Source organism: Pinus tabuliformis, chromosome 4_2 (assembly GCF_031772625.1).
Source record: "Pinus tabuliformis cultivar Carrire ecotype Pingquan chromosome 4_2, CPIR1, whole genome shotgun sequence".
NCBI classification, from domain to species: Eukaryota; Viridiplantae; Streptophyta; class Pinopsida; order Pinales; family Pinaceae; genus Pinus; species Pinus tabuliformis.
Genome location: NC_142304.1, coordinates 925921174 through 925944836, shown reverse-complemented (window position 1 = coordinate 925944836; position 23663 = coordinate 925921174). Strand labels below are relative to the sequence as shown.

At 39.5% G+C, this 23663-nt stretch overlaps 1 protein-coding gene across 1 annotated transcript in view; it reads left to right on the top strand.

Annotated features, from left to right (window-relative positions):
* Positions 1–1536: 1536 nt before the first annotated feature.
* Positions 1537–23663, top strand: part of MTP11 (Cation efflux family protein) — a 102633-nt gene continuing 80506 nt past the window's right edge. Inside the window, exons 1-4 of the mRNA XM_089424424.1 lie at positions 1537–2081; positions 5294–5409; positions 5540–5785; positions 8297–8377. Of these exons, the coding sequence (XP_089280550.1) occupies positions 1901–2081; positions 5294–5409; positions 5540–5785; positions 8297–8377 (624 nt within the window). The 5' untranslated portion in view covers positions 1537–1900. The remainder of the gene's footprint in view (positions 2082–5293; positions 5410–5539; positions 5786–8296; positions 8378–23663) is intronic.

The following is a 23663-nucleotide window of genomic DNA, read 5'->3' as shown; positions in this document are numbered from 1 at the left end:
TAGATCCGTATTTAAGATGGATCTATGCTGGTTTATTTAGTTATTTGGGAGAAGAAATTACCAAATATATTTGTGAGAGATAGGTTTAATACATTTCCTAAAAAAATATAAATATTAAATATGGAGTTGCTTTATTTACTTAGTTATTTGGGAGAAGAAGATCCATCAAGTGACTTCAAACATGAGAAAAAGATGCAACAGAGTTTACAAACCATTGCTTTGAGAAAATAAATTAGGGCAAAGAATGGGAAAATTGAATAAGGATTCTCACTAATCACTCTCAATGTAATTTTCTCTTATCTATATAAAGGAATTCTCAATGCTATATAATAAGATTTATGTAGTCAGCTATATAGAAAATCTCACAAATATAAATAGCATCAACCTTAAACATTTCATCAACACCAATCTAAATGTAATAGCTCTATACATTGACTTTTTGCCATTTTCTTTTGCTTTGAAGTTTGAATGTTGTATTCTTCTCTTCACTAGTGAGTATGATATTTACATTTGCCATTTTCTTTTGCTTTGAAGTTTGACTATTGTATTCTTCTCTTCACTAGTGAGTATGCTAATTACATTTTTACTAGCCTTTTTTTTAATCCACCGTTGTTGGAAAAATTTAATTTATATATTCTTCAAAAGAAAGCTAGTATTCAACATGTTAATGGCCATGTCCTTTCATATTTTGGTTTCTTGTTAGTTTACACTTGATTGTGTATTGCTTAGTTGACATATTCCTTCTGTGTTCCTTTGCACTTTTTATGAACAATTGCTAGTTTTTATAACATTAAAATGATTGAATATGAAAATCATTTTCTCTTAAAATATTCTGAAGTCATCCATATTAAATCACAATATATAACAAATCTAAAATTTTTAACTTTTATCGCTTATCAAAATTATGATAATCTTGTAATACTAATCTCAACATTTTTCAAATATAAAAATAAAATTATTAAAAAAATCCAAACATTTCCTTCCTTCTCATAAAACCTAGAAAACCAAAAAGGAAAAAAAAAAATTATTTCTTCTTATAAAACCTAAAAAAACAAATTATTAAAAAAATCCAAACATTTTCTTCTCATAAAACTTAAAAAGCCAAATCTGAATTCAATGTACATTAACCACTGCAATCATTCTCAATATTCTATATATATATAATTCTAAATAATAATATTAAAAAACAGTGCATCGCATGTTAAAAATTTGTTTTCCAAAACTTCAAGAAACCATTTCAGATAAAGTTAAAAAAGATATACACCACATCCTCATAAAAAAAATCATCTTCATACCATCACATCTAATCTATGACCAGAATAATAATAATAATAAAATAATATACATATTACATTTTTTTTAAATACCTCCATTAACACATAAGTCATAATAAGTCATAATATATTTATAACTTAATATATCCATACCTTATTCCAACCAATTGTTTTACTTTGACCTATGGATCGCCTCCTTGTTTTTTGTTTTTCTTGAACAAATGGACAAATAAATTGCAATCAATAGACGCGGATATTCCAACCTCGAATGGTAAAAGGGACAAATTCACTAGAATGTCCACTGCAGTGAACTCCCTTCAAAGCTTGAAGTGGGAAACAGAACGAATCGCACCTAACTTGGAGTTTTGTGGGCTGGTAGCCCGGCTGTTTACATGCCAGACCTCTCCCATTTCACAGGACTTTTGAAGAGAAACCTACTGATAGGGACTAAATCCCATTTCTACCAACATACCCACTACCATCATGTGGTTACATCTGTCAGCTCTTCTTGCTTAGACAATGCTGTCAACTACCCAACATCTTTAATAATGTCGATGATTCTCTACACATACGTTTTCTGAAGCTCAGGGATCACTGCTTCTCCGCCTCAATCCCCAAAAATTACAATGGCGGAACCTCTGACGTCTGCTCTGTCAGAAGATGGGACCGAGATCCTGCTTTCGAATGCTGAGAAGGCCGAGACAAGCGAGGAGAATGCATGGCGTTTGAGTTTCAATAGGATTTCCAGGTTTGAAAGGGAGGAAAGGTCTCAACAACGCGGCCTTCATGATTGCTTCAGTGTGCTCGGTCTGTTCTCTAAATCTCATAACATCTGTCATTGAATCCGCGATTGGTCAAATTTACCCAGGCCTAGATGACTTCACGATTTTTTTGGAGTTTTGCGTTTTTTAAGAATTTGTCACAGAATAGAATCATGCACAAAAGTCCTAGTCTGATACATATCGACCCATGCCATTTTTTCTGCATATTGGTTAACCAATATTATTACAGGGCCAGACCACTTAATGATTTTTTTGGAGATATGCGTTTTTTTAAAGAATTTGTCACAGAATAGAATCATGCACACAAGTACTAGTCTGATACATATCGACCCATGTCATTTTTCTGCACATTGGTTAGCCAATATTATATAAATAATCCATATGCATATACAGGTTTATCTATATGGGGTTAGTAACGTGCATAACCCATAGATATGTGCGAGAGAGGATTTTTTTGATAGTTTTGCAGACTATAATGAAGCTTTGCTACTACTATATAAAATGGTGTCGTTGGTGGGTTGCAGTAGCCGTTTTAGTGAGAAACTAGCACATGTCCATTTAATCCTGGGTCTGATATGCACTTTGAGGATGCATATCTTGACTCTACACGAATAAATGGGCAGCGTTACTAGGGCTGATTCTCTGTCTAGAGCAGGGCTTACACTTCTTGTGGGACAAGTCTTTCTGGCCGAGTCTCATGACGGTATTGCTTATGCCATTTTTCTGCACATTAGTTATCCAATATTATATAAATAATCCATATGCATATACAGGGTTATCTATATGGGGTTAGTAACGTGCATAACCCATAGGTATGTGTGAGAGGATTTTTTTGATAATTTTGCAGACTATAATGAAGCTTTGCTACTACTAAATAAAATGAGTAGCGTGGGTGCGTTGCAGTAGCCATTTTAGTGATAAACTAGCACATCTCCGTTTAATCCTGGGTCTGATATGCACTTTGAGGATGCTATCTTGACCCTACACGAATAAATGGGCAGCGTTACTAGCGCTGATTCTCTTTCTAAAGCAGGGCTTACACTTCTTATGGAACAAGTCTTTTTGGCCGAGTCTCATGATGGTATTGCTTCTGAATTTAGGTTGAGTATTTAGATGACAGAGAACTTAGACTGTGGTGACATTGGAATTTGGAAATATCTTTTGGCTGTGGAGTATTGTACTATGTTTTTATGAACTGTTTCATAAACATCATTTTATTGATGAAATGTTACCAGGTTAGTCCACAAATATACTCACTTAAAATTTCAAATATACTTACTTAAAGTTTCATAAGGCTCAAAATTATTTTTTTTCCATAAGAAATCAGCTTGCCTTTCAGCCCAGGGTTACAGTGAGTTTGCCAGTACCAGGCCAGCCCACAGATATACTCACTTAAGATTTCATAAGGTTTGAAGTCATTTTTTTCCTGAGGAAAAAAACAGCCTCCCTCTCAGCCCAGGGTTAGAGTGAAGTTGTTGGTACTAGGCCAACCCACACATATACTCACTTAAGAGTTCACAAGGCTCGAAGCCAATTCAACAATATTCATAAACGCTAAGCCATGACAAAAATATTTATCAAGACATTATAACTCATCACGTTATTAGCCAGAATTTGAACCTAAGTGGAGAATATAACAACCATTCCACCCAACCGCCCAAGATAATCCCAATTGACAAAATGTGAATACTAATACTACTATAAATTTGAATTTAAACTTGAATGAGGAAGATAATAACCATTTCACCCAAGATAAACCCAATTAACAAGATAGGAATCTTTTTCTATTATCTTCTATGCTTGCTAAATGAAGAAAATTTTATATTCTCCACTGGAATTAAGAATAAAAAACAATGGGCAGCTTATAAAATATTGAAAATTCATGTGGAGTTTATACAAATGACCAGCGTAATCATCATGATTCAAAATATTTTAATAATATATATAGAATTACTATGTATTAATAATTCTGGAATTGGTTTAATAATACAAGGGGTATGGTAAGCATTACACTCTGCATATGTAATGCATGTTTATAGGGTTATTTCGTCAGAATTAATAATAACGGTTTATTAATTCCACGTGTCGTTATTAGTCAAGCACTAGGCAATCTATTGCATATTGAACAGTGATGGATAAAAAAAGCCAAAGACTTTGAATGCAACCTTGTCTTGTGAATTACTCCACGGAGTGTAGTGGTGTTGAAGACTCGAAGTTGCAAATTCAGTTGGACATGGGGAATGACTGAGAAAACTGAAGTAGAAGAATATAGCTTGGAATTTGGAAAGTTTCTTGGGGAAAACTCCAAAAAGAAAGGAGCTTAGAAGAGAATTTTCGTTCCTCTTACAAATCCTCTTTATATATATCAAAATAAAAGTCTTGTGTCTGCCAGGAACCCCGACTATCTAATGGATATTGAAGCATAAGGTCCTTTGATAAGTTTCAGAATTGAAGCTGTATTTGATTTGTGATGAGCAGTTAGGAATTGAGCTATCATGTTTTTGGTCCTTGTTGAAGCATTGCATTGCATACAGAGCATACCTTCCCAACGTAGTGTTCAGCTTGTGGTTCAGATAGCAATGTACTGGAAGTATGAAAAATTTCTTCCCGCAATTTCTCCGGTGTTCAGTATTGTACCTTGGTAGTTCCAACCCGTTTCACAATGCACTATTTGGGACCTCGGTGTTATTTTATTTAGTATATAAATAGTTTTTTATTGAAAAAATATCCGTTAAGCTGTTGCATTCTTCTGTCACAGACAGTTCATTAACAAATGAATTTTTCTTCTATAAAAGCTACGCTCTTTCTTTTTCGTTGTCAATGCCATCGGAGCACTATACTGGCACATAGGCCTGTACCTAACTAGGGAATATTACTTAAAATGACTGGGTCTAACTGGGGTGCTTTAATTCTCATGCAAACTGCAAATGATCATTTCAGAGTAATTTGAGTGAAGCTGACAATTTTGAAGCATCCCATGCTCTCATCTTTGGTAGGTGCCTGACTAAATTATGATTTAGGGGAACAGCTTTCTGAAGAAAGAAAGTTAGGTATACTGGTAAACCATGCTATTTTTACCTTGATATTGTTTTCTATGGCTTGGTGGCCATGACTTGTTAAAAGTGATCTGCAGAGATTTCTTGTGTATTTGGTTATGGGACACATGCTAGCATACATTTTTGCTTTTGCAGTATGTGTCCCAATTAGTTACTTAGTTGTGTCTTTGTGGATATGCAGGTGCTAGTAGCGGTGATGGGGTGGCTGAATATTATCAACAGCAGGAAGAGATGCTTGAGGGATTCACAGAAATGGATACAGTTGCTGAGCGCGGTTATCTTCCTGGCTTATCCAAGGTTTGGTCGTTATATCTACTGTTATGCGATTTTACGTAAACAAATTAGTGCACTGTGTAACTGTGGGCCTTCCTTCTCCAATGGATTGTTTATAGATTGAAAGGAAATGTGTTTGCACGAATTCTTGCAGGAAGAGCGTGAAGAGGTTGCAAGAAGTGAGACAATTGCAATTCGGTTGTCTAACATAGCAAACATTATCCTTTTCACTGCGAAAGTATATGCATCAATAAAGAGTGGCTCATTAGCCATAATTGCTTCAACTCTAGACTCGCTTCTGGATCTTTTGTCAGGCTTTATTCTTTGGTTCACTGCATTTAAGATGCAGTCATCAAATCCTTACCTTTATCCCATTGGGAAGAAACGCATGCAGCCATTGGTGAGTTCCCTCTGTTTATCACTTCTGAGTCCTGACATTTTTTTTCCTCCTTTCTTCAGCTTTTATTTTCCATTTCACCTCTACTGTAATTGCAGTGATTGTTCAAACCTTTCTTGCTTGCAATATGTTTTGTTGTTTTGATGGCTGTTCCAATGCCCTTCATTCTTAACATATTTACAGCCTCACTATTGCAGGATGCTAATTGAAATTTGAGCTGGAGAAGAACATAATTGTGATTACTATTTCATATTTATGTGGATGCCTGCCTCTTGAACTTTTAAATTTGTTAAAGACATTTTCTAACTATTGTTCACATAAACCTTAAGTTTAATAGATATGTAATTATCTTGAATTATGATAATACAACAATTAGCATGGTAAGTCTGAAGAATATGAAGACTTTAAAAATGGCTTGCTGTGGAGAAGTCCTACACCACCTGCCTTGAGGAGTTGCTTCCCTTCCTCTCCCACTTCATGTCACTGGACACAGCCACAGACAAGCATGAGACTTTCCCTTGGGCCTTGGGGGAGGCGGCCCTTGATTCCTACCCCATTTCCATCGGACAACAAATCCATACACCCAACCGTAGCTCCTGCCCCATTTGGTGGTTTGACGAGGAATGCAAAACTATCCACAAGGACCTCTGCGTCACCTTTACAAACGACTCCCCACCTTTCCCTCGCCTCTGCAATAACTAACATTTCCTTCCCCGCAAGAAGTGAGGGTTCACCCTCATGGAAGAGATGTGAACTTTGTGCGGCCCTTCCCCTCCCCCAAAACCCACTGGGATACTCTTTTCTCTAAACACCACTCCTTTCCCCTAGATATAGACCCCCAGTCCATCTTCTCTGATATGACCTTCCTCAATGAATTCCCGAACAACTCTCCACCTGTATCTTCTTTGCTTTAGATAATTGCATCATTATATGTTTCATCATTTACATATTGAGATCACCCCATAACATTATAACATTATAACATCATTAAATCATATGCAATTATGTAGAAAGAACAATATCAACAACAATGCAGTGGAACATAAAGGAACAATAGAAGAAAAACAAGAACACATAGAGACATCAGGGACAATTGAAGAAAAGCAAGAACACATAGAGACATCAGGATTGGTCGGAGACCAGGGCAAAACCCCACAACGGGGAAAACCCTTCCAAATTATTCTTCTTCTTCTATTAGATTGTCATTGAAAGTTCAACAGAGAGGTACAAATACCATCAAGCTTCCCGGAGCATATACAAGGCTTGTTCACAACTTCGTTTGTGAACAAGATTCAAACATTGTCATTAATGATTCGCCATATTGATATTAGTGTTACAACATATAAATACTATAACAGATGTACAAATAACCAAACTGAGGTCTAAGACTGCCATACATATCACTGTGCTAATACTGCTGAACATATTGCTGAACTGAGGTGTTACTACTGCTGTACATATCATTGGACTGAGATGTCACTACTTCTGTACATATCATTGGACTGAGATGTCACTACTGCTGTACATATGATACATGTGATGTTGTGCATGACTGTAATGCCAAGGGCTATACATAAAATAGAGGAACGAGACTCCAACCATACTATGATATCAAGGACTGCTCTGAGATAAAACTGAGATATTAAGTAATTGTGAAGCTAAACAACTATGGTACAATGATGCCATAACTATGAAGAGCAGAGATACCAATGCCATATATATATATAACTGAGATGTCAATGATGTGTATTGCCAAACCATTGTGATCGAGATGCCATGCATAGAGTAACGCTGAGATGCGCCACACACACACACTTATGGTGTTATTCATTATTGGCATGTTGGCATGTATGTGGTTGGTGTTATTCATTATTGGCATGTTGGCATGTATGTGGGTGATTATTTAGACATTCTAATTTATGTATGGAATCTTGATTCTTGAACAATGAACATTGTTTGTATTCCAATTTGCACTCTCGCTCTCTCTCATGTGTGTATATTTGTGAAAATATCAACATTGTTGATTTCTTTTAAAGAGTTCAGGCTTCTGTTGATTTCTCTATTGCTAAGAATTGGTCAGGGTGCCTCTCCTGCTTATGAATCATACCCATGCCCATGCTTCCAATGGCTTCTGCATTGTGCTTTGGTGTAAGGTTTCTTGGCAACAAGCGAGTAATTTGGGTTTAACTCTAGTTGAAAGTCAGCTTTTGGTGTCTTGATTTATTGATATGGTTCTTCTGTGGTCCTGACATTTGGAAACTCCAGAGAGGTTCATTTAGAGTCGAGACTTCACTAGAATTAGTCCTTCCATGTATGGATGCATAATATTTGGAAATATAATGAAAACAATCATGCAAATTTGTGAGAATTAGATGTTGGTATTCACTTTATATAAATGTGATAAATTTTTTTATGTTCTCTTTATCAGTTGATACAGTTTGTATTGCAGAAAGTATTTACAATATGAATTATTTTATAAGCATTGATCACATCGATAAAGTGCTCTATATACAGGGAATTCTGGTTTTTGCTTCAGTCATGGCTACATTGGGATTGCAGATCTTGTTAGAATCTATTCGACAACTTGTACACAAGGTAAATCTCTTGACCTTGTTTGTTTTCACAACTATTATTTTTTTAGCAGTTGACAATAGATTCTCCATTTGTTTCTCTGGTTCATTCTGCCATTTGAACTCTGGATAGCATCCATGATAAACATTTTGTGTTTTTGTTTATTTTTACACTTAATAACAGGACACGGCCCCAGGGGGTGTTGTGTCCATATCCTGTGCGTTGGACACATGACATGCTAGGACACATTTCCAACATGTGTTGTAGATGTGTCGTACCTGTTCAACTCTAAAAAAACGTTTATCATTGCTATTTTCTCACTTTTAGTTGTACGGAAAGATGTTTTATGGTCTCCCATTGTGCAGGTAAAGGGTGAAATAGAGATTTGAATGGATTCCAAGTGTTTTGTAAATGTTCTCTTTTCTTAGCAAATTGCATCTGTCTATATTTCATTTGTGTATTTGTAATTTGTATAATTTTAATATGCATAATTTTTTTGAATATATATTATAAAATTATCTTCCATGTTCTCTTTTTGGGGTCGACGTGTCCCATGTTAGACACTCGCATTTCCATGTTCTCCATGTCCCATGTCCTCGTGTTGTGACTTAGGTTTTACATTAATTGTGTTTGGTCACCTATGTACACAGTATATTTCTTTTCTTGTTATATTTTGATGATAACCATTTACATGATGTCGTGAACCTTGTCATCGAGTTCTCTCGTGTTGTATTTGTTTGGAACAATAATCTTTGCTTTTCCTATATAAAATTATGCTTGCCATGCACCCACCTTGACAGCCCCAATCAACAATTAGCTCATGAAGAGTCCCAATCAATAAACAGCTCATGAAGAGAAAATGGGTGGGGAGGGTAATAATTTCTCCTCAAGCTAGACCCAATTGACAAATACAATGATAGACTGTAGTTTTCTTCTTCCTTAGATGAACCACCTCATGCTTGTCTAAATTCTGGGAGGTTTTTGTGGGCTTTCTTATTGGTTCTTATGGAATTAAGGTTATTATTTATTTGAATCAAGAGCTCCTAGTATGCAGACTTTGAAGCACGTGTAGTTGAAAATTCAAATAGTCAAATCCATTTCTGGTGGTGGGCTCAGGGTCACTTCTCTCACTCTTCTTTAGGAGTGCTCATAATTTATCTTTTGACCTTCATGGTACTTTCAATTTTGGTGAAGAATTTAGCCCCTTGCAACTGAACCTACGTACCATATGTTCAAGGGAAGTCTCTTGAAATCAAGATATATCTCCATGTTCCATGCTTTTTCTTAACAATGAGGGTAAGAGAGGTGCAAGTATAAATACTTGGTCTGTCTAAATCTTGGCTAATAGGTCTTAAATCTGCCTCTTTATCTTGTTATTTTGTAGTATGTATATAAGTGAACAGGACGATTAACTAATCTAGGCCAGATGAAAGGAAGTAGGTTCCTGAAAATCAACCCAAAAGTGTATGCAATCGATGGAAAAGGGTCAGGTTAACCCTTGTAATGAAAAAGCTTTCTCTATTTAGTTTTAGTTTTTTGCGTGAATCGTTAAACTGTTCTTTGTGTTTTGAGTTTGTTGTAAGAATGAGCCTCTACATGTGTATTCTTGCTGTGGATTTATTCTCTTCTTTTTGAGTTTGAGGCATTGATTCTTGGCAAGGCCATGTTTTTACTTTTTTTTTAGTGCCAAATATTCATAAAGAAGGAGAAAGTGAAGAAAAGGGAGAAGGAGAAGCAGGAGATGAAACGATTCTGTTTTTGTGTTTTGTAATTGGTGTTGATTTCGCTTTTGTCAGCATTCTCCTTATGGAATTAAAACTTGATTGGCTGCTGCTCTTGTGATTCCTTACACAATCCTTTTCCTTTGCAATCCGCGCTAAACAAAATACCTCATTAATATTGTCTATATTTTGAAACTTTAGTCTCAGTTTAACATCCCAATTTATCTCCAAGGAAAAATTTGTAATTAAACTTGTTTAAAACTATGCATGGATATTTTTTTGTTTCTGTGATACTGATCACCATGAGAAATTCGAATAAGGGACAAGCTGGAAAAAAGGGAAGAGGAGAAGTTCAAGAGAGGAGGAGAGCAGAAAATAAAGTGCCATGAATATATAGACCAGACTAGTAGATATACTTGTGAAAAGCACTAGAAAACCAGGAAAGAGCTGCAAGAAGTTTTGTGACATCAGCTGCACCTTTCTATATCTTCTCTGATACGCGCAAGATGAAGAGACTTCTGAGGGACTGAGAAGTAGAGAAGGAAGTTCTTGTGTTTTGTGAGAGGCAGGTAATGTGGGTGCCTGTAGCTGGTATGTCCTTTGCAAAACTTAGCAGTGGAAGTTATCCTGGCTGAATTTCCCGTAAACTAAACCTAAGGCTATTATTTCTACTTCACTCTAGTGTTATCATAGCCTGCCTAGGGGGTGGAGTTCTACAGTAGAACTGCCTACATTTGGGTGGAAATCGCCCATTCCACTTGGTTTTGCTAGTCATATTTTCTTCATTTGCACATAAGTTTCTGTTTCTAATTTTGCTATTTATTTACAATATTCCAGTTAAAAATTTTGAATGTATGATGGGTGAACAAATGGGAATTAGTTGTGTTTTCAGAATTATTGAACCTGTAAGAGTTGATGTACTCTGTGGAAGTAACACATATTGCAAAGATTTATTTCCTTCTTTGTATTCTCTTTTTGGTTTGATATTTCATACATGAATTGGTCATTTTCAATTTTGATAATTGCTAGTTGCTAGGCATGCCAACTACCCAACCACATCTGGATCTGGAAAATTTCCTAGAAGTCTATTACCAAAAAGGCCATGTTACCCACCATTTTGTGGGTGATATCCTTAGGAGAATTTTTTTCTCCAAGATGGTCCTCAGCGAGCAACCAACAGCCCCTTGCAACCACCAGCTAGCTTATTGTGCCATTTCTCCGCCCCCTGAGCCGGCCATGTGGTCCATTGCCCATTTGCCATGATCGTATGTTTGAAGCTGGGCCTCTCGAACTTAAAGGTATGCCTTGTCATTTGGTAATTGAGTATTGTAGTTTGCTTATCATGGACACTTATGGGCATGGATTAATGGGGGGATTTGGCGGAAATAATGGGTTAGGTCTGTGCTCTTGTCCCCTAGACCCCTTTTGGATATTAACCTTACATTCTAGTCCCGTGGGATGTCTTTACTGACCATTTGGCTTTAGGGATGGTATTTCTTGGGAAACCCCGATTTTGGTTGCGTGGTCCCGCTCCCTTATCCGCTTATATTACCCCCTTTCCACTCATTATTACCCCATTCATCATTTCTACTCGGGTCCACATTCCTCCACTGGGTCCACATAGGGTTAGCTTGCCCCTTCCCCTTGTCCACACCTTGGGTCGGGCTTGGAATAATGCCTCGGAGGTTGATGCAGCGAAAATGAAAGATAAAAGCATATTTGGCCACATTCAACAGGAAAATGTACCACAAAATGCAAAACATGGCCGGGACAAACACATTTAGCACGTGGGAAAAAGTCAGTACATGAGCTCTATCCCATCATAATAGCCATCACCCTGGTTCCTATAGATTCTATGAGCCTCTTTCATCATATAGGAACCCATGATTGTTCCAACCCCTGGTGGGCAATGAACCACCCTACCTTAAAAAAGGTGTTCATTGTTATATCTTATACATCATGCTCTTACCCCTTGAGCCCCGAGCAGTTAATCAAATAAAATCATAAAAAGGCAAAAGACATATAAAGAAGGGTGGAAAAATCATTGCTGGGGTACCTCATGTATCACGATTGCTCCCTCCTGTACATTATAAACCCAAGTGTGGGCTTCCCTTGTATTAGTTACCCTTGTAACCCAACATGTGGCCCAAGGTTGCGCCTTCTCTTCCCCTAATTCATTCACCTTTTGGCCACATGCCACCACCTTTTGAAGTATGTACCGTGAATATATCATCCCTTTTAGAAGGAAAAACCACATAATAGGATACTTGGTGAACCCCATTTGGAGTTTAGGAGACATTGGCACATGCTGAAGCCCAATATGGAAGGGTAAGCCATTATGAAGTTCCCACATGTGGTCCATGATTGGTAAGCTCATTTGCTCTATTTCTCTAATGACTTGTTGTATTGGAAGGCTAGGGGACACATTAGATCTTATGCAGGATTGCAGATGGTCTTCATCTTGGGTTTGGTCTCCATATACGGGTGTGTTGAGAGCCATGGGCTTCCACAACAGTAGATAACACTTCATGGATCCCTGAGGATGGTCAAAGATGCTTAAGATACTCTCATTGGACGAGGAAGATGCACTTGGTTCATTTCTGCCCAACCGGCCCCACAGATGTATCATGCACTTGGCAGCTGACCCAAGACTTGTAGGACGATGTGGCATCCCCTACACCATCATCAGAGCCCTTGCAGATGATCTACAGGCATCTTCGACTCATTTGGAGACCCATGAGGTTATTATTGTGTCCCCACACCCATTGGGAGCACCACAAGTTTATTGTTTGGAGATCAAGGGGCCAATCCCTTATCCATCACTTTTTCAGGGTCTTACTCTTCATTATGGCACCTATGGAGCTCATTAGGCATTTTAGAGGGCCCTAAGACATGCATAGATTATTATTTGATCTCTTGAGAGGCTTATTCTTTCATTTGTGAGCTAGTTTGGTGGGCTTATCACCAAAAATTAGATTATTAGAACATTATTTTATTTTTGGGGCTTATGTAGGCCAAGGAGGCTAATTCAAACTCCTCATTAGTGTATAAATACAAGTGAGATGAGTTCATTATCTCATCATCACTTTGGATTGGATCTTTTCTCTCTCTTGAGAATTTCACACTTTTTCTAGAGGATGAATTGGAGCTTTATGGATGAATTTTGATGTGTGGATATTCGTCTATCTTATCTTGGAGCTTCTCTCTCAATTGTGGATGGTTTGATCTATTCTATTACATGTAAGTGCATACTTTTAATGTTATTCTTGTTTTACTTTTTCATATACATTGGACTGGGATTTTTGCGATTTTTAGGGCTAATTGTTGCATGCATTTTCGCTTTAAATTGTGGAATTTTATCTCTATTATAGCATCTCTCAATGTATGGGCTGTGTAATGTGAATGAAATCTCCTAGGGGTAATTACATTAACAAATTGACCTTGATAAGCCATCTCCTTTGCACATTGAAGTATAAAAGCTGCAAGATTGCTTCTCTTTGACCTAGAAGGCTAGCGAAGTAGTCTTGAGCCCTGCTTGACCAAGAACCAAAGGTCCTCACTCATATTCATCGTAGACTCCATTCTCCCAAGACTAAGGCACTAATCTACCAAGAGGTGGCCACCTAAAATCATACCTTTTTCAGCGTCTCCTAGGTCTAGCCAAATTGGGTCACCTAGGGCATCATTTTCCCGACAAACTATCCCTCCAAAAAGTTCTATCTCCTAGCCTCTCATGCGCTAGTGTCTTCCTAAGACCTCCTCCAAATTTGAGGCCATTCCGATGGTGGAGTTGTGAGAAAAGCCAAGCCCTAGCTCTGAGATCAAACTTTTCCCTAGCATACCCATGGATAGTGCCTTATAGGATCAAATCAACACCTTTAAGTGAAAATTATTTCTTTGATCCTTTCCCCCACCTTGTCTAGGGTAAAAACATCATTGGTTTCCATACTTTTTCCTCTTACCCTAGACTGGGTCCACTTGGTCCCATGTAGTCTCGTTCCTTTCAAAAGTCAATCCTTCTAGAACCATCTAGGATACCAATTTCAATAAGAATTTTAGGGATTGGGAAACTCATTCACAAGTCATATTCCATAAACCTAACCTTCAAATCCCCCCCTTCCTTTCCCTAGAAGACATTGTACCTTGCTTAGAAAACAAGCAAGCTCCATCCTTCAAACTCATTCTGGGAAGAGGATTATTTGGGTCACTCATATCCATTCATTGATTTATCCTTCATCAGTGAGTCCATAACATACCGGGTCTCCTCCCATCGGTGAAAGTCCGTAAATAGAAGGGAGCCTTAGCTGAGGTGACAATGGGCTAATTCTCCTTTTGTAGCCCTTGGCCTAGCATTTTCCCTTTAGGTCCCTTGCTAGTTTGAGCGGTAACGAGCCAACTTTCGGGATTAACAGATTCATGATCCAATTCCCAACAATTGATGGGAACTCCTGTTAACAAATCCAGAATCGGGAAAATCCTATCAGTTCAATTCTTCAAAAGGATGGATTTGCAAATTGACGAAACTCGAGATTTGATTTTTGACAATTAACATGAACTATTTGACAGATGCAACCATTGACAAATGCTGATCCAGACTCCGTTAGACACATCCAGATCCATAAAAGCCATGAATGACCATTTTTCGAATAAAGGGAGATTCCAAACTAACAGATTTGTCAGAAGACGGGAATTCTCTACAATAATAGATTCCAATCCAAATTCTGATGGTCACATTCAGATCCATGTGTTATATGACATGGCATAATGTGGTGGTGATGTGCGAACAGACTGCCATGTGTCAACTATTGACATGGCATTAGATAATGAAACTTCTGATGGCCATAACTTTGTATCTAGAACTCAGATTTGGAAGAAATTTATTCTGTTGGAAAGCTCTCGACGAGCACAAGACTATGGTGATCTCAGAAAATAAGTTTAAGGTGATTGAGTGAAGAATAATTTTGATAATCCCAGGGGTAGGACTTAATCAAAATAATGAGACCCTAGCAAGGAATTATATATCGAGTTTTGTATACTATCATTTGCTGTCATATATTTGGTTATAATAAAGGAAATTATAATTTTTAATAAATTGGGTATGTTACACCTGGTACAAGTATGGTAGAAGTCCTTGAAATTTGAGAATTAAGGCATTAGTGGAAATAATCTATTACTTTTTTTAAAGGCCATTGCCTAAACATAGGCGATCTGATGCACTAATAAAATGCAGAAGTGGATTAAACTGTCACCTATAACTTTTAATTCCTTGATTAATTCATCCCATGTTTCCAAAGGATTGGTTTCTCTTCTCTTTCAATAGTGTGCATATTTGCCACTACGACCAGTATTTCAAATGGGAAAGTTGACCTTTTAGCATCAGGCATATTACTGTGGGAAGACCATGCTTCCATATTCACTATGCAATTATTAACGTTTTCAGTTCATGGTTCCTATCACAAGGGCAGACTTCACATTTAATCTTACTATAGAGAAAGGAGTATTGTGAATACAGGGTTCTATTACTGCATCATGTAGACAAAATTTTGTTTATGCTTGTTAAAGTTTGGTAGCTCAGGGATGAATTTGTCCTAGAAGAAATAATATCTTTCAGTTCTATTTGAAGCACCTATAATAAAATTTCATTTTTAACAATTCTAATATGGCTTTCCAAAAATAGTAAGTCACATCTCAATTTTGAAGTAACTTTCCAAAAATAGAAAGTTATATCTAAATTGTTAATTTCTGGTAGCATCAGACCTGCTCTAAGTCTCAAATTTTACAAGGAGACTTGGGCGCATGTATACCAAAGAACCCATAAAGCGTTTTGGGAAATTCTACACAGAAACAATTTTATTAAAATAATTAATTATTTTTAAAGGTACCCTAAGTCTAAACTTAGGAAAATAAAATAATTAAAGGGTATTAATATAAACTGTGGGTGTAACCTCTAGAAGAAGACAAGGATCAAGCAAAAATGATCTTAGCCATTGATTAGCTTCTAATCTGGGCCCTTGAATGTCAATGAAGAGATTATTCAAGGAAGCTTGAGGGTCACTTGGAAGATACACAGATAGTTCAGAAGTTCGATTTTTTGAAGCAGACTAGCTGTCGGGAGATTTTCGATAGTGGGCTATTAGCCTATTACAGTGAGGGGTAGAGATAGTTGGGTTGGAGTATCTTCTCTAGGACCCAGGATACGTAACAGAGAGGAAGAGAGACACCAGGAGGAGCGAGTGCAGAATGAAGAGGGGTTGCCGCTGGGCCAGAAGGGCCCACGCAGAGCTTGACGCTGAGCCAGGAGGGCTCACGTAGACGATGTGCAGTCTTTAACACAGAAGTCCGACTTTGCTAAAGGAGTTGACATTTCTGAGCTGAGAAAGCTGGAAACTGCTACAGAGGGCAAACTTTTCCCAGTTGAGCTGACACATAGCCTGTGTCATAGCCTTTTGAGTCTGACGCAGGGCCTACGCAGGGGCAACGCAGAGATTGCTGGGATAGTTGGTTCAGCTGTTGGAATAGCCGGGAATTGTTGGGTAGAGTGAGGTACTCTCACTAAATTATTCTGCTAGTTTATTTTCTCTGTAACGGGATTGTCGGGAGGGATTCCAGAGTTGTATTCAGAATACTTTTGCATAATAATAAAAACCCTCAGAGCTGCTACACCGGTTTTCCCGCATTGGGTTTTTTCGAGGACATTTGTCCAAAAAATACTGTCACTTGTGTGTATCTTTCGCTATTGTTCTGTTCTTGTTTTGGGCAAATTAATTAATTAAGTGAAGGTTGCAGTTGTATTAGCTTCGATATTTGTTGTAGGAAAAAATGAATAATTTGCTTCAGTAATTAACAGATAAGAGAAGTTTAATCAGTTGCTGCAGTAGTTGATTCGGGTGGGATTCTCGAATCGCATAAATGATCAATGATGATCTTGACATATGGAATCCAATTTAAAATCAAATCAATCATGATTATACAAGTCAAGAATTAATATTTTATTCTTACTAGTATTATTATTATTATGATACTATTATTTATAAAATAGTCTAAAGTTATTCACCTAAAATGGATTAATAAAAAATGAATTCTCAATAGTGTCATGGAATAAGTCAATGAAATTGAGAATCTCTTACTTGGCAAATCAAACCTCTCTCTTGGAATAAAATAATAACTCCACACTTAAGAGAATGTAACTCTCCCTCACTAATTCGATGTATGACAAGAGTGTAACTCCTTCTCATTAAATGCACTTGTAACTCCCTCACTCAATTCGATTTGTAACTCTCACTAAATATTCTCTCATGTTTAAGTGTAACTCTCTCTCTCTCCCTAATTCGAATTGTATCTCCTCACGATAAGTGTACCTCTCTCTCTATTCTTGGGATGAGTTACACTTTTCAAGTAACTCCTCCCTCATGGAATTTGATTCTCCTATTGTTGGCTCAAGGCATGAATTCATTTTGAAACTCCTCTCCTTTCTCATCTATTTAAGCAAAGAACAAGTGAGAGTTGAGAGTAGTATGTTCATTGTGAAGAAGGAGAGCAAGTGTTGATTGTGTGCAAGGGAAGTGTGAGAGCAAGTGAAGAGCAAGAGCAAGGGAAGAGTTGGAACAAGTGTGAAGGACAAGATCTGATCAAGAGAAGGAGGATATCTTCAAGCAAAGAGCAAGAATAATCAGACATTGGTGACTTTATTCATTTTCATTCTCTCTTTTTCTTTGTACTCTGCTGAACAATTGAAGAAATCTAATAGAAGAAGAATCATTTGGGTTTTCCTCTTGAGGGGGTTTTCCCTAGTCATTGGACCTGTTACCCACCATTACCATTTTGTGGGTAATATCCCTAGGAGATTTTTTTTCCAAGATGGTCCTCAGCCGGCAGCCAACAACCCCTTGTAGCCACCAGCTAGCTCATTGTGCCATTTCTCCGCTTCCTGAGCAAACCATGTGGTTGATCTGGATTGAAACAGGGACGTAACAAATTACAGGGATAACCATAAACACAAAGATGCTGCGGAAATAATACTTCATTTCATTAATGTAAAATACTGAAATATGCTTACAAACAGAAATGGAAATAAAATAGCTAGGGCAATGGTAGCTTATCTCTGAGAAGAGATGTGGCGGTTACATGCCTCTGAACTGTGTTACAATGAGGCTTGAAGGCCTATTTATTGTTGAGAAACAATGGAAAACCCTAAACATTCAAAAACTTAACCCTAGAAGATGAAACACCAAACTGTGGGCTCCGTTTGGGTAAATTGGTACATCAACTTCCCGGGGTCGTAACTTTGGCATACGATCTCCGTTTGACGCGCACAATATCTCGTTAGAAAGATCTATCTGAGAACTACAACTTTGGGAAGAGCAACATCGGTCCATGGACCCATGTTGCTCCCAGTTTTCCCAAAAAACGTCGTTTAGGGCCTCAAAACGGCTCCGGAAGTTCAAGACCCGAAAAACTGCTAAAAATAGTAAACTGTGCTATAATTAAGGAAACTGAAAAGCTGAAAGAAACAATGGTGGGGGTCAAAGTGGACTTGGCTGGTGGTCACCAATATCCACTTGGGTCATTCCTCCCCCTTTAGGAAGCAATGGTCCCCATTGCGTTGAGTTCCTCCATGAGATGAGGAAACCTCTACTGAACTTGGTCCCTGGTGAGCCACTTGTCCTGGTGAAGGAGTTGGCCTGCTTTGACCACTCGATACAGTTGGATATTTTGCTGGCGAGTGTGCTTGATCTGTGTGTCCATGATCCGATCAATTGCAGCTTGTTCCATGTAATCTGGATTTCACTCCGTGGGTGTTAGGTGTTCTGCAATGTCGGATGTGTCTAGTAATGGTGGAAAGTATGGCCGAAGGCGGTCCACATTGAACACTGGGTGCAGGCCAAGGAATGGGAGAATGCTGAGCTCAAATGCATTGTCTCCCATAACCTTGGTAATGGTGTAAGGACCATATCGGAGTGGTCTGAGTTTTCAATAGGCTCCGGTAAGGCGTTCCTTTTGCAAATGCAACCAAACTTTGTCGCCCACCTAAAACTTGTGTGGCACCCTATGTTGATCATGTCGCTGCTTGTACTTGGCATTTGATTTCTCTAGAATGTCATGGATTTGCTGGCGAATATGTTGGATGTGCTCAATGAAGCTGTTTGCCTTATCTTTTTCGGACTGGACATGTGCCGAATTTGCGTGAGTAGTTGTAAATGGCATGGCCACATCAATGTGACATAGTGGCTGGAATCCCAAGCCCACCTGAAAAGGGCTGTGGCCAGTCGAGCTGTGGAGAGCCCGGTTGTAGTTGTGCTGAACATAGGGGAGGCTCTCGTCCCATGTGCGTGGATGCTTTGAGTAGTACATGCGCAGAATGTGTACGATCATCCTATTGACAACCTCTGTTTGGCCATCAGTTTGAGGATGGAAGGTTGTGGACTTAGTGAGCTTGGTGTCCAGCATCGACCAGAGACTGGGCCAAAATGTATTGAGGAACCTGCTGTCCCGATCTGAGATGATAGACTATGGGATCCCCAAGTGTATCCACACTCGTTCAAAGAAGAATTTAGCAGTGGCTTCTGTTGTGATATTCTTCTTGCAGGCCGCCATAATGGCCATCTTTGAGAACCTGTCGACGACCGCAAAAACACAGTCGTTTCCATGCTTAGTGGAAGGAAGGCCTGACATGTAATCCATGAAGATGGATTCCCAAGGTCGAATTGGGGTAGGCAGTGGGGTATAGAGGCCTTGCTTCTTGATGGTCGGTTTGGCAATGGCGCAGGTAGTGCATGATCTAATGTACTTCCCGACATCCTGTCGAAGATTCAGCCAATAGAAATACTTCTGCAGTACTGCCACTGTTTTCTCGACCCCGAAATGCCCAGCAACCCGACTGTAGTGTGCTTCCCAAATCATCTTGGCACGCTCGCTTGAAGGAACACAAAGGTGACCTAGGTGGAATAATAGGGCATCCTGTAGGTGAAAATCTGGAACATGCTGACCCTCCAAGAGTGTCTGGTACGTGTGGTCGAATTCTGGGTCGCTTTTGTAGAGAAGTGGCCAATCAAAAGTCTCGTGCCCACAAGAGTTGAGCACGGTGGTTAATGCCATGATCGGTGGTCAACTGAGGCAATCTGCAACATTATTGGTGCTGCCCTTCTTATACTTGATATTCAAATGGAACTGTTGCAGGTATGTGGACCACTTCTGATGGCGATCATTCTGCGATTTCCCTTGGGTCTGTATGAATTGCAGGGGTCGGTGGTCTGTGTGGATGACCGTTTCCTTCCCAAAAATGTAATGCTTCCATTGTTGGCAGGCTTGCACAATGGAATACATCTCTGTCATAAGTGGGATACTTCCGGACTGTGTTTGAAAGTGTCTCGTTGTGATATGCCACTGGATGCCTGTGTTGAGTAAGGACTGCCCCAATAGCATAGTCAAAGGCATCTGTCTCGACCTCAAATGGTTGTTGCAAGTCTGGTAATGTGAGCACTGGTGCCAAGCAGAGGCGATCTTTCAGCTTTGTGAATGCCTCCTGTTGAGACTAAGACCAAAAGAATTTTGCTTTCGCTTCTCCCTTGGTGACTTGACTCAAAGGCCAAGTGATATGAGAAAATCCCAACATGAACTTGCGGTAGAAGTTGGCAAGACCTAGAAAGCTGCGAAGCTCTATCAGAGTGGTTGGAGATGGCCAATCCCGAATGACTTGGATCTTGGCTGGATCCACATGCATCCCCTGTTCATCAATAATGTATCCTAGATACTGAACCTGGGTCATGCCAAAAGTGCATTTCTCCAAATTGGCAGATAACTTGTGTTGCCGCAGTGTTTGGAGAACCTGTCGGACGTGGTGGAGGCACTCTTCCCAACTCTGGTTGAAGATCAGGATGTCATCCAAGTATACCACTACAAATGAGTTGGTGAATGGCCGCAAGATGTCATCCATTAGCCTCATGAAGGTTGCAGGAGCATTCGTCAATCCGAAAGGCATAACCAACCATTCAAAAAGGCCCTCCTTGGCTTTGAAGGCAGTTTTCTACACATCGGAGGGTTCAATTGGTACCTGGTGATATCCTGACTTAAAATCGATCTTGCTGAAATATTTTGCCCCCTTCAGTTGGTCCAGGAGGTCATCAATCCGTGGAATCTGGTACCTATTATGGACAATGATCTTGTTCAGCACCCGATAGTCAATACAGAGTCTCCAAGTCCCATCCTTCTTCTGTATCAACACAATCAGGCTCCCACAGGGTGATGAATTCGGACGGATGTGACCTTTCTGCAACGGCTCCTGAATCTGCCTCGTGATTTCATCGTTCTCCAGAACGGAGTGCCGATAGATTGGCCCATTGGGCAGCAGTGCACCTGGGGTCAGATCGATGGAGTGCTTGACTTGACAGTGCAGAGGAACCCTTGCAAGGGAGGTGAAGATGTCCTCGTACTCCTTCACGACCTTGTCCATCTATAGTTCTCGTGCGGAGGGGCCCTGTCTGGAGGTCGTGGCCACTGTCTTCTTCTTTCCTTGAGGGCGTATCATCAAGAAAACAAATTTTCTGGTTTTGGAAATGAGCTTACTGCATTTTTTCGCAGTAACCAAAGAGATGGCGGTAGGCAGTGCTACCTCCGGTATCCTGTACAAGTTATTTCCCAAATTAACAATAGCAGCACGTGGCTTTGATTCATACACAACATGTTGCTTCCACAAGTATGGTTGTCCTAATAATACATCACAAACTTCAAGGGGAGCAATGTCACACAATACCTCATCCATGAAGGGCTTGATGTTGTATGGAAGGTGACACTGCTGGCTCACGTGAAGATCCCGTCCTTGGTGAAGCCACCCGATGGTGTACGGTTGTGGATGAGCTGTGGTCGGTAAGCTCAGTTGCTTCACGACCTCTGTCAAAATGAGGTTCTTTTGACTCTCATTGTTGACAATGAACTATAGCAGGGAGCCCTTTACCCACATTTGGGAATGGAAGAGACGCTCCTCCTCCTTTGGATCTTCGGGTCCCTCCTTCTGGATCTTCGTGGTGGCAATGGTGGCGTTGGGCTCCGCATCGATAATCTGCTTCCCTTTGTCATTCCCTTTGTCGGGTTTTGACTCATAGTCAGAACATGCATCTGATTCTGAAACCTTTAGCTCAGCCACCAGTGGCTGCTTGGCCTGACACTCACTTGTGTTGTGAGTGGAGCTCTTATGGAACTCACACCACTTTCTTGTGTCCTTTTTTGGCTTCGCGACGCTGTTCTTTGCTTGCAGCTTTGGAGGGTTGTCTTGGGCCGCCTCGCCTTGGCTTTGTCCTTTGTTCTGTAGTTTGGGGGCACCTTTCCCTTGCTTCGGATACGTAGATCCAAAGTCTCGCTTTTTCTGTTTAAACTTTTGCTCGACCTTGACGTCATATCAGTATGCCGTGCTGAGCGAGGAGATGTTCAGGAATTCTATTTCTTCCTGGATGTACTTGTGCAGGCAACCACGGTATTTGAGTACCAAATGCTGCTCCGAATCCTTGATACCCAACTTTGTTCGAAGGGTATGGAAAATATTGGTAAACTCTGGCACGTCTTGGTCCCTTCCCTGCCGCAGTGCGGTCCATTTTATGTGTTGATCCTCATAGCTTCCGACAGGGTAGTACTGCTCCTTGATGGCATCTTGGAATGAATTCCAAGTGGGTGCGGCTGAAAATAGTGAGCTTGTACTTTCATCCTTCTGCTCGTAGTAGGTTTCCCATCAGTCCTTGACGTGGGGGGTTGCTTTGAGAAGAGCAAAAATAATCTTTTCCCGACTGGAAAAATCATGAACAGAAAAATAACCCTCTAGCAAATTTAACCATTTATCGACGACATCTACGTCTATCTGACCCTCGAATATGGGGATTTCAAAATTAACTTGTACCTTAAACAGCGTGGCGTTTCCAGAGTAGCTGTTGGAAGTCGATGCGTCGCCTCTATGTAGCCGCTGAAGGATCTGGGCAAAGTTGTCCATCATCGCGTTCCTTTTTCTTCGAGGGCTTCTTCGAGCAAGATTTTGATAGGATCTCCTGCCTCCTCATCTTTCTTTTCATTCGCCATGGGAGGCCGTCGGGATTTACGAGGCTGGTCTTGCAAAGATTCGACCAGTTCAAGCCCTAACTCCTTATATCCCGACCTTGTTGGGGACCTGCAAAAAAAACCTGAGAAACAGCAGACCGCTCTGATACCCTGATCCGAATTTAAACAGGAACGCAAAAAATTACAGGGATAACCATAAACACAAAGATGTAGCGGAAATAATACTTCATTTCATTAATGTAAAATACTGAAATATGCTTACGAACAAAAATGGAAATAAACTAGCTAGGGCGATGATAGCTTATCTCTGAGAAGAGATATGGCGGTTACATGCCTCTGAACTGTGTTACAATGAGGCTCGAAGGCCTATTTATTGTTGAGAAACAATGGAAAACCCTAAACATCCAAAAACCTAACCTTAGAAGATGAAATGCCAAACTGTGGGCCCCGTTTGGGTAAATTGGTACATCAACTTCCCGGGGTTGTAACTTTGGCATACGATCTCCATTTGACGCGCACAATATCTTGTTAGAAAGATCTATCCGAGAGCT